Source organism: Priapulus caudatus, unplaced genomic scaffold (genome assembly GCF_000485595.1).
Source record: "Priapulus caudatus unplaced genomic scaffold, Priapulus_caudatus-5.0.1 Scaffold1547, whole genome shotgun sequence".
Lineage (NCBI taxonomy): Eukaryota > Metazoa > Priapulida > Priapulimorpha > Priapulimorphida > Priapulidae > Priapulus > Priapulus caudatus.
Window position 1 is genome coordinate 1 of NW_014578608.1, and position 11,935 is coordinate 11,935.

Below are 11,935 nucleotides of genomic sequence, written 5' to 3' on the forward strand. Positions count from 1 at the left end.
GGTACGTTCCGGTATTCCGGACCGTACCCAGGGTACGTTCCGGCAGTACCCCAAGGGACATAGACCCTCTCAGCTCTAGTGGTAGCCTAGGCACCTGGATTGCCAATAATTAATTATAAATTACATATAGTCTGCCTTAGCCGATTTTCTTACCTTTAATGTAAACATAGTTGTGAATGCTAGTGTAGATTAACCATGAGTCAACATCCAATCACAGCTGAGCACAGAAATAGTATTTCCTGCAAGAAATTCCAAATATTATCATAATAAATTATTTCGAATAATACGAGCAAAAGTATGTACAAATTACCTAGCAACTTATGATAATGTATCTGTATACGAAAGTAATATGGAAGACAGAGTTAGGATTAGTCTCTGGAGCAATTGATAGAATTATATTGAAGTTGTGATACAAAAAACTTACTTGATGGATTTTACAATGAGGTTGTCATCAACAGGACATTTTAAACTTGCAACTCATTTTCAATTACTTAAACTTTCTGATTGCTGTTACATAGATTTACCGGTACAGAGATTTTGATGCAATGAGCAAAGACTGCATAGATCTGTGTTTGGGAGTGTATAACGGTATCAAGGGCGTATAAAGTAGAGTCCCCTCAATATAAAGGGACACTGGTATAAAGAAGGAGAGCGTACAAAGGTGAAATGCTGAAACCATGTTGCAGTTATAGTCGAATTAATAAACCCCCCATTTTATTTTGACGATTCTTTGCAGTATTATTGATCAGCTGTCCTACCTTGTTAATATAAAACAAACCGCATGTCCCTACGATGCACCTACGCTGAGATAATAAGCGGCGAAAATCTGGTATTTTCGCCAAAAACCAACTCGAGATACCTGCTGACTGCGACTGTCTCTCGCTTTGAGGTAACTTCGGGAAACCTCGCGTGTTTCCGTCAATGATTGACAAATTGAATGAATGACGTCTGTTATTGATTGCCTCGTATTATTGAGCGGCATCGTAAAGACAAGCGGTTTGTTTTATATCAGCAAGGTAAGACAGGTGTTATGTGAGGGCTGACCAGTGAATCATTAATAAATACCGTCCAAGGATATCTTCTGTTGATGGAGTAATACTAGGCGGCAAAGAGTGTCTAGAATTCGAACTTAATAATACGGTTTTATGGCAAACTTTTGGTTTTCAGATTTTCACCTTGCTCCTCGCTCCGAATTCTTCATGGTTATTACGGGCTGGCGTTGAACGGTCAGGTTCTACATATTAGACCTATTTAGACGCGCTATGCCAGCATGCATGCATCACAAAAATGTATAACGAATGCATTTGTCAACGGAATACTACTTATATAATTTAGGTAATAAGTATTTATAGCATAATATCCTAGATAGGAGATAAGAATATCATGATGTTGATACTGGTCTAGATAGTTAATACTAAGATCTGACTATCGCATTCATCCTACAAGCCGGGCATAGGCGCGCCACGCTGTTTTCAAAAAGCGTGTAGTTCGGATTCAGGCGATATACTCACCACATTTCTGAGGGGGAATGAATCGACCACTCGTGGGGGGATACATGCGCATTTGCTTTATTTACCACTTACGGTGGGGGGCTCGCGACGTTAATTCTTTGGAGAGAGCTTGTTATCGCGAAGCGCTCACGAGCCGAGAGAGCCCAGGCGACAAGCAGTAGGGCTGGTGGGGTGTGATAGCCAGGCGCAAGGATTGGTGTGTGGAAGGGCAGATACGTTTAGCTTTTCCAATTTTCCTCTGCAACTGAAATTGGTTAGCTCTAGATCTGCAGAATGATTGCGAGCGATCTAGGTCGAACACTTTCAAATTTTTATAAGATGAGAAGAAAAAACGAGATTGTAATAACACCTTTTCTAGTTACATGTCTATGTCAACATGTACAATCACTGTGATAGTAATATATGAGATTTTGCATCAATATGATGGATAATAGATTTATAGGAATAATGAACTATGCATAGTCGAATCTTTCTTTTCTCAGATTATACAGAAATATTTGTCCATTTTCTTAAATACTTCCTGCAATACGATGTGTCTTCTCGCGGGGCTCAGATAGTCAACAAATAACATTGCTGGGAATGATATGCTCTCAGACAATAAGACACTAGTAACACTGGCACGGCGCACTAGCCTTTTATCTTTAGTTTTATTCTTCATGCTTGCTGACAACAGTTTTACTTTAAGAAACCCAAGCTGCTAGGATATTAAATAAAAGATTATTTCGGATCATATTGTGATCTCTCTAAATACAGCCCTTGAAGAACTCGAAGTGCTAAATGGCTACAATCTAAGAAGGTACTGAAACAGGGAGACATGCCTGTTCGGGAGAATCCAAACTTTTCATATACTATATAATTTTATAATTCCAATAAGAACCCTATTACGGCTCATAGAGGCTATGTGGGCCCGCAAGAGGTTACTGCCGGAACGTACCCTGGGTACAGGTCGCGTTTGAAGGTGGGAGCCAACGAGGGAAGGCCAACGGAAATAGGTATACCGGGGGCTCTGCGTTGATCATGCGTAGCGTTAGGCTCTGGTGCTGCGGGTACGGCTTACAGCTGTGCGTATACGGTGAGGCGTAGGTGCAATATAAGTACAATAGCTGTTCTATATGCAGGGGACCCGCTAGCTCAGCGTCTATAGTTGTGGGGAAGGATAGGAGGTCAAGGGGCAAGGTTTTCTCAGAAAGATGGATTCGCGCAAATGTCTTGCTCGGGCCGAGCGCGCGCGCGTGTAGGATGATTAATGTAACACGGCGGGTGCGGGTAGGCTGACCGCGTAACCTAAGGAGTATCAGGTAGAGCACGCAGGAGGAGGGTCGTCTGCGCGGGGTGCTTTCTCTCGCCCAGCATAAATTTTCTCATATTAGACATCCTCAGTAATTTGCGTTATTTTTACTGGCAAGCAAGGGGGGTCGAGCGTCCTCGCACCCCTGTCACACGCTCCTTAGACTTCATTATAGACAATTCAGAGCTCGCGCGAAGCCTGCACAGGGCTGATTACGATTTTTGCAAGAGCGAAAACCATGCTGCGCTGGAGGGAGGGATGTGTTGACGAGTGGGGTGTTCACTGTTACACTCCTCCTCCCGCAACGATTGGAGATTTTAATGGCACAATTATTTACACTATAACTGTGCACAAAAGCCCGACCATTGAAAGTGTATACCATCCTTGCCAAATTCTAGAAAAAAAAATAAAAATTTGGTTTTATTGGTGGGGGGGACCGGGGATGGCCGCTAGGGGGGGGGTTACACCGTCTAACGAACTGTCTTCCAGCCGACCCCACGTTCCTCTTGGCTAGCCGGGCCTGCATTGCCATTGTAACGGTCTGATATTCGTCGAGCCTCCGAATGCCAACTCGGAGGATCAAAGCCTGGCTCGAAGTCCGTCACTCGCGGTATTGGGGTAAATACGCGCGCTTGTGCAAGTCTGTTTGCTATCTAGAGTAAGGCTAGAGGGGGGACTTCCGTACAGAACCCTTTGTATAATTTCTCCTTCAGTAGGCCAAGTACATGAAATATGTGGCATTAACACTCTTCCTTCGTCCTCTTTCCCTCCTTATCTTCTCTTCTTTATTTCTCATTTCTTTCTCAGGTACTTTGCCGATTCATACAAATACATTAGACACTCTTATTATTTGATGCCTAAAAAAGTGGGGGGCAATTCGCGTTCGGCCCCCCGGTCCCTCTCTCGTATGACGTCAGCTCCGTCCTGGATGCTTAGGTTCTATATATAACGTATCTCTATTCTAAATTGCATATTCTCTCCATGACAATTTCATTTATCATAGTATTTAATATTTATCGCTGAATTTAGAAGGTTGCTCCTTCTCGTCACACAAAATTTTCATTGTAACTTGATAACAACATGGCCAGATAAATTATTATAAATGTCTGTAGAGCTGATAAAAAGACTGTGGCCTGTATGCCGGGCTGAACCGTTACGTGCAGTTATATTCGGAAAACGTTTTTTCAAGCTAACATTGTCAACAAGAACAATGACTCAGCAAGTCTGCAGCATACAGTAACAGAAAACTGGCGAAATGGGCGAATATAAGGCCAAAAGGTGGGGAAATGTACCGGGATCCAGCAGTCGCCTTACGGAACAGTGGCGATGCAAAGTGGCAATGGTGCAAGTGGGAACTCTTGTGTAACTGTTAAGGCAGATAAGCGGCGCAGTGTCCAACAATCGTGTTTTTGACGGAATTGTTCTAATGTCGGCAGGTCGGCCCCGAATCAGTTCGAAATGGCAAAATTGGTATGGAACGTGACTGATCAATGGAAGGATTAAAATTGGGCTTGAAGGTAGAAACCCCCTCGTGACCTACTTGACCTTTCAGCACACAGAGCGCATGCAATGAGCATGTGTCAAAGTCTATATATAAGACATCGCTAACACCTGCATTATGGACTAGGGCCACAAGTCGAAAACAACCTAAAATCTGCGGCTGACGACTATGCACTTGTTGGAATAGAAGTTGTAACCATATAGTTCAAAAGATAGGAGCCATTTATGCATGAGGGGCAAGTAGACATAACTACAGGACCCTCTCTCTGGCCTCTGTAGTCTACATCCTACCCTGGGTACTAAAGGCATTTAAGACACCGTACTGTCATCTCAGAAGATCTGTCACGGATATAAAAACTAAGGGCACTCTTGTTCAAAACGAACATGGGTGCGGGCCTGCAGTGTGGGAGCCTTACCAGAAAGGGGGAATACTGTTGAAAAGCGAACCTAAATCAAATTAACTCTCCAAAATAAATGCTCGCCCCCTATCGAGCCGTATGCTGAGAGACTTTGATTGAGAGTCTTATAGTGAAGGCTCCTCGCAGAAGCCGGCGTAACAAAAGCTATAGGCCAGCACCGTCTCCGGCAAAGCGCGGAATCCATGCGTCGTTGGGAGGAAGGGGATAGATCTTGCCGTCTAGATCATTGAGGGCCGAAAGCTGCTTAGCAGCGCGAAATATACAAGAGAGACAGGGTGAGGGCCAAAAATGGAACAGAAATAATACTGAGAACTAGAATTCGAAAGTGCCTTCCCGCGGGGGCAACAGTACAACGAGAGGAATTAAGACTTGTGCGTTAGCGCAAGTGTATGACGGAGCTGCAACGATAAAGCCAACAGGTGAGCATCGAAAATTGTGCGGATCCAGACTACATACGATTGCTCGCTAAAGTTTTGAAGAATTAATCAGATAGTGGCCCTCTGATCAGACAGTGCGAGGGGAAGGCAGAAGTTGCCCTGAAAATTCTGGCTGTCTGGGAAACAAATGGTCAGGAATGGAGGAGCAGAAACCAGCTGAAATAGAAATAAAAAATAGCAAAAAACGAATAGTAGGTAATCGCCTGCGGTAGGAAAAAAAATCAATTAAAGCAGAGTATTTTAATGTAACATCTTGGGGGAGATGGACAGGAAACATTGGAAACGCCGGCAAATGAAGATAAAGGAATGCGCTGCCTGGGCTGACAAATGATTTGAGCAAAAACAGCGGTGCCGTAGAAAAAGATCAGGTCGAAGGAGTCACGCTAGTCTTAAAAAATTTAAGGACCTGGATAGAAAAACGGTTAAAAAAACTACAGAAAGGCCAATAGCCAACTTGAACTAGTAGATTGTTGGTAAAATATTTCTCAGGAATCCTTAGGACTCCGCCCTAGAAAACTTGCCGGAAGAACTGCCGGGCATTTCTTAGAGACGCCAAACTCCAAAATGGCGTCAGAAGGACAGACGCGCAACCGCTTGACAACAGGGGTATTCTATTCTGAACACGAAGCATACAAAGGGCAAAAATACAGGACAATCAACCCTGGTATGTCGAGCTTCCGGTAGACTTTAAAAAAGCGGGAATACCGACTGGCGATAGATAGAAAGAAACTACTAGCGCATTTAAAGTTAAGCGTGAAGGCTCAGTGAAGATTTTCGATGTGTTATAGGCGGGACAATAAGTCTAGCCAGCTAATAGAGGTCCATGTGCACGTGGAGCGATAAACCTATTTGTTGTAAGCCTGCACTAGGCCCATATGCGAATCTAGGTGGTGGGTTCAACTCCACCGATCTGACTGCAGGAATGTCATAATTACATAGGAATGAACCGACATTCTTAGTCTATCACCGTTGCTCTTTGCCAATCTGATATGAAGAGGATTATCTCAATAGACTTTAGTGAATTTTAATAGTTAAAAATTTGAGGAGAAAAACTAATCGCTGTGACGTGAGGGAGAAGAACCACACGCGGGAATTCTGCTATGATCTTGATCTAGCTGTACTTCCGCATTAGCGAGATATACATAATGAGACTGCAGGACCATTGTCTGGTTATTACTATGAATCGCTGGTTCGCGCACCAGCAGCTCTTGCTACTGAATTAAGCACTACGATGAGCTGACCGTTACTCACACAAAGGCTCGAGATCAGTTCTACTTTAGGTAGATAGAACTTTTATAATCCTAATAATGGCGCGATATGAACTTTGCCTGTCCTGAGGATGTTGGCACCAAATCTCTCATAACTAGAGACGGCTGAAGTCTTAGAAACCGAGTAATATAACGAAGACTGGAGGATTATCAGGCCCGAATATTCATAGGAATTTTAAAATTAAACAATATATATAAGAAAGTGATCCTTTAGGCAACACTCTGTCGTCGATACCCTTCTCCGACGTCTAGTGAGATATGTTCGTAGATGTGCGAGTTGGACACGCGCAGAGCCATCGAATACAAGTGAAACACAACTACAGTAGCCGAATCTTATTTGATGGAGATAGCCAACGTAAAGGCATACTAGTAGCCGCCTGCGCCCAGCAGGAGTTACGGCGGTGGTGGTATGGTGAGGACGAGTAACTGGGGTGCCTAAGACTTCGTCAGCAGAAGTACCTAGCCCATACACCTTATGCGAAATGACATATTAATCGCTATAATAAGGAATAGAAGTGAAGGCCCAGGTGCTTCACATGTGGCACTGTATTAGCTCACCACAAAAAATAAGGACACAAATGAGGTTGAACTAAGCAAGAAAGTCAAGTTTAAATGAGCAACCATCGACTCGTTACATTCTATAACAACGATTTGCGCATCTGGGCCAAAATATATGTCGCAGCATAATAATTTCACTTAAACCAAGGAATGAATCACTTACATTTGTTTGACCGTACGTTGGCCCGCTTATACCCGCTTTGTAGCGATGGCGTTTGAAATAAATAGTTCATGCTGTTACCGTTTTCCGACATGTTTTTTTGTAAACCTGTTTACTCTATGATAAGACGATTTTTTATCGGGCAGAGGTTGGAGAAGGATTCAATTACTACAAATTGTGTGCATTTAAAGATATTGTCATGAAATTTGTAAAAACGGAACCAGTACGAGTGTGACACCGAGAGAACTGGTTATGTGCTCCTATAGTAATTTATGCATATATATGTTGCCATCCTCACCTTTTAATTCATGCATTAATTTTTTTATGTAAATATCAAAAAACCCCTAGCCCCTTATTCTCATTCACAATACCATAACCCAAAAATCTATGGAAGGCGAAATCCGTCTGAACCTATCAGCACTGACTCATGGCAATTCCCATTTTGCCACCAAATAATTGCTGTGTCTCGAGAAATTGATTTACGTTAATTTCGACTGGCGTGCGTTCAAAATTCACGTTTAGGATATGGGAGCATAGCCGATAATAGCTACCAACAACGTGATACTCAATTTCAACATGTGGAGCCTTCAAACGGGTGATTCCTGGTCGTGCCGACACGAAATGCGAAATTTGTTGACGGACAGACCCGGCATGGCAAGTAGCTCAGCTTGACGATGTCAAGGCTGAGTTATAAAATCGCCTCTAGTAAGCTGACGCCTGTACCAATGTAAGGCGGGATGCCTCCCCCCGTTAAATAAGAGAGATACCAGCGAGATGGTGTGAGGGGCGGGAAGAAAATTGCCACTGTTTGTGCAATAAGGGAGAACCAGAAGACCTACAGCATTTCCTGTTAGTTTGCCCGGCATACAAACACCTAAGGAAGATCACGTGGGCAGGCTCCAATAAGTGGGGGTCACTCCTGAACAGCTGGAGGAAAGGCAGGTGATGCTCACCATCTTGGGGCTAAATGAACATAGATGTTATGGGGATTGGGTAGAGCAGGTTAAACATTACTTAGAATCAGCCTGGAAGCTCCGGAACAAAATCTCCCGGTAAAGTGAAATTACCGGTGGGAAACTATCAAAAATAAAAAGGGTATAACACCGATCTAAAGGTTTTCGTTCATACATACATATATAATTACATACATACATACATACATACATGAACAGCCACCAAGAGCATCTATACTAGCATATTCCGGATACCCTGTTGACATGCTAGGACACAAACAAATGCCGTATTTGGGACGATGGCGATTAAGTCATGCAACTAACAGACACTAATGACTACACTGTTACAGAGCTAATATTAATAAGGAACTATTGAGTATTGTTGTCTGTTAGTGGTACTACCTGGCTAGTGTTACTAATACTACTACTACTACTAGTAATACTGACATACAACTTGTAATATATTTATTATTATACAAGAACAACTTACAATAGATTGTACGTCTTTACGTAGCACACACCCTATGCCATAAGCTATGCCACTGACCTAGGTTAAAGTCGTGTAGGTTCATCATTAATAGGCCGTGTGACGTGTACGCAGTCCTGATTAGATCACGACATTTGATTTGGTCCTGTAAATCCTACCGCCAGCGATGTTGTTATTGTTTTTATTTAGGTCAATTAATGATTACTTCACCTTGCTTGCATGTAGCACAAAAATGTATGCATCTAACATACAACTATGGCATCGCGCAGCACAAAGTTCACGTAGAAACTTGTCGTTATTACTATAATACTTTTTTAAAACAGTTTTAAACATTACACGTAAATATGGTACACGTATCACAGAATGACACCATCGTGGCCTCGTTTTCAAAAGTGAATCACACGATTTCCGCTAGTGGCGCTGTAAACTTCCGGATATTGGCTCCAAGCTCACGGGTGCGCTCCAAGTTTACTGATTGCGCTGGCGTACCTGTGTCACCTGCGTTTAGGTTCCGGTGGTGCGTCGGTTGTCGTTCGTGGACTTTGTTGTTGTGAAGTGAACGCTTCGTGAAATTATTACAGATCTTACAATATTATGATATATATACGGTGAGAGTGATCATGAGTGACGATAGATTTCACAAGGCGGCCAGGGATGGCTACCTGGACTTATTGCGAGAGGGAACGAAACACGATCTCAACAAAAAGGATGAAGATGGAATGACGCCTACGCTATGGGCAGCTTTCCATGGCAACCTGGAAGCTCTTAGGTTAATCTGTGGCAGAGGGTAAGAAAGAAGTTACATTACTTGTATTACAAGTTACATTTTACCATTATTTCATAGAAGTTGTGTGCATTTCATACGTTCAGGCTGTTCAGCAAGATATTTATGTAAATGTAATTTTTATGTGTAACTTGTAAACTGTTATTCATAATATCAGATAATATATTATTATTAGTTATCATTTCATCGTGTCTTTGGCAGTATTGCAACCCTTTACTGAATTTTGTTTACCGTCTGCATGTCTATTACAGAAAGTGAAATTTTATGTCACTGTAGCCTACTTGCAAACAAATACGATATGCAGTGTCATGGTCATTCATTTCAATCCAAGATGTATATCTCGCAAATAATGTACAGTATGAATGAATTTATTTAAATATCAGACAACAGGGATATGATCCCTTGTTGTTGAGATGTTGAGACATTTCTTGGACTACTATAGGTCACCTTGGTGGGGGTTTAATCTGTATATTATGACATTGAACTTCAAGCTCTGATTATTGATTTTCCTACCAGACAACAAAACTTCATATTGTTGAAATGAATTTGAAAATGTGAAGAAGTGGTTTCACAGTTGAAGCAGCTCAATAACTCGTGCCATGGGATACACATTATACAGTACATTTAGTCACAACAATACATCTATATAATATATATTATTAGATTTCTGATACTGGATGTAGATAACTCATGGAAAAGCTGACGAAGGTACACTGCTACAAAATGGCGTGTTAGTTTCGAGGTTGCACACAGATGCCAAACATTGTACTGCAACATTGTAGCTGCTGCTAGCTTATATACTGACTTTATATCACTAAATATGTGTAGGAAATAAGGAGGTATTTTTACACATCTTTATCGATTCCTAACCCTCATATTAATAATATATGTGTAAGAGTATAGCAATTAATGCCAATTATCTTGTTAGACGTGCTGTCAGTAATAACATGACTTATTTGTTAGCATAGACGATAGGTCCCACATAGGAACATGTAGTTTACACGACAACATATTGTAGCATCCAAAGTGCATTCATACGACATATAGCGAATCTGCTATCAGCTAACGACTATTGGTACTACTTGTCTAACGAAATCTTTATTTGGACGTACGTAGATAAAAGCAGGGAACGTGCCTTAATAGCAAATATAAATGTATTTGTCAGTTATAAAACTTCCACGTTGTGCGAAATGTCAGTTTATCAGCCACCGTATTCAAACTAGATGTTATCATTGCTTCTAAAAATTCCTGGTGCGCATCAGTTGAATCGAGTGCAATCTAATAAGCGCCTGTTTAATCTCACAGGACGGTTGATATCTTATTATGATCACCTAGTGACCGAAGTAAGAAGTCAGTCAACGAATTAGTGATGTAGCTAATCTCTTGCTAATCCCCTCTTTGCCCACATAAGACATTTAGGAGATTAGTGATATGAACAACTCTTTCCCTAAATCCCCTCTCCTCCACATCAGACATTTAGGGGATTAGTGATATGAACAAATCTTTCCCTAAGTCCCATCTCCTCCACATCAGTCATTTAGAGGATTGTGGTATGAACAAATCTTTCCCTAAGTCCCTTCTCCGCACACGTAAGACAGCTAGCATTCGTGACGTGATTAAATCTTTGCTTAAATCCGCTCCCCACTCATGACTGTAGGACGGCTATAGGGTATTAGCGACGTGGTCAAATCTTTAGCTAGCGTTCCACTCTCCTCCACTCGCATCGTTGTTTTCGCCCTGTGAAAACACCGCTCGCTTCGTCTGCAAATAAACACAAGAACGTCGTTTGTGGGCGGTCACCCACAGACGCGTCTTTCTCCTCTAATGGCTGCGAATTTGTGCTAAGCGTCCGCGGATCAGTACGATCCACACAAACACACTCACATCGCGTTCACGAATGCACAAGGGGCCTTTGACACACGGCTGCGAGCGGTTTTTTTTTCACCGGCTGGTCAGCGTTGTTGCTAGGGTGCGATCATGCGCGTCATTCTACATGGCGGTCGGATCGGGGTCAAACACTAACATACCTCTACGAACAGACAAGTTGGTCGTTTCCGCCTTGCGGAATGAGAGAGAGAAATTCGTAAGGCGGCAAACTTGCCTTGCGGCCGTGTGAACCCGTGTAAGAGCCAGTCATACATGCGGACATACATAATCATATAGACACGCATATACGTAGCTCTACCGGCGTAGGCCTACCGCTACCAGCTCTACCGGTGTAGTCCCTTCCCTCCCGCTACAGGAAAGGCGCCTTATAGCTCCTAACCCTGTAGTGGGAGCGAAGGGGATACACCGGTCGAGCTAACATATACGCACACACGCATATAGATCTCATCACATCGGTGTTTCTCCAAGAGAGATGAGGTGAGGCAGTGGGAAAGAGAGAGATGTGTGTGTGTGGGGGGGTGCGTGCGTGCGTGCGTGTGTGTGTGTGTGTTTGTGCGTGTGTGTCACCGTGTGTGTGTGTGTGTGTGTGTGCGTGTGTGTCACCGTGTGTGTGTGTGTGTGTGTGTGCGTGCGGGCGTGCGTGCGTGCGTGCGTGCGTGTGTGTGTGAGAGAGAGAGAGAGAG

The 11,935-nt window shown here is 42.8% G+C and overlaps 1 protein-coding gene and 1 long non-coding RNA gene across 2 annotated transcripts in view; one reads left to right on the forward strand and one right to left on the reverse strand.

Annotated features, from left to right (window-relative positions):
* Nucleotides 1–159: 159 nt before the first annotated feature.
* On the reverse strand, nucleotides 160–8,956 carry LOC106816964. The gene is made up of 2 exons (XR_001394971.1): nucleotides 8,642–8,956; nucleotides 160–239 (listed from the first exon to the last, which is right to left on the reverse strand). It is a non-coding gene; the product is annotated as an uncharacterized LOC106816964 (long non-coding RNA).
* Nucleotides 8,957–9,048: 92 nt separating this feature from the next.
* The window catches only part of LOC106816965 (Usher syndrome type-1G protein homolog), a 41,582-nt gene continuing 38,695 nt past the window's right edge, over nucleotides 9,049–11,935 (forward strand). Inside the window, exon 1 of the mRNA XM_014821611.1 lies at nucleotides 9,049–9,368. Coding sequence (XP_014677097.1) covers nucleotides 9,202–9,368 — 167 coding nt within the window. The 5' untranslated portion in view covers nucleotides 9,049–9,201. The remainder of the gene's footprint in view (nucleotides 9,369–11,935) is intronic.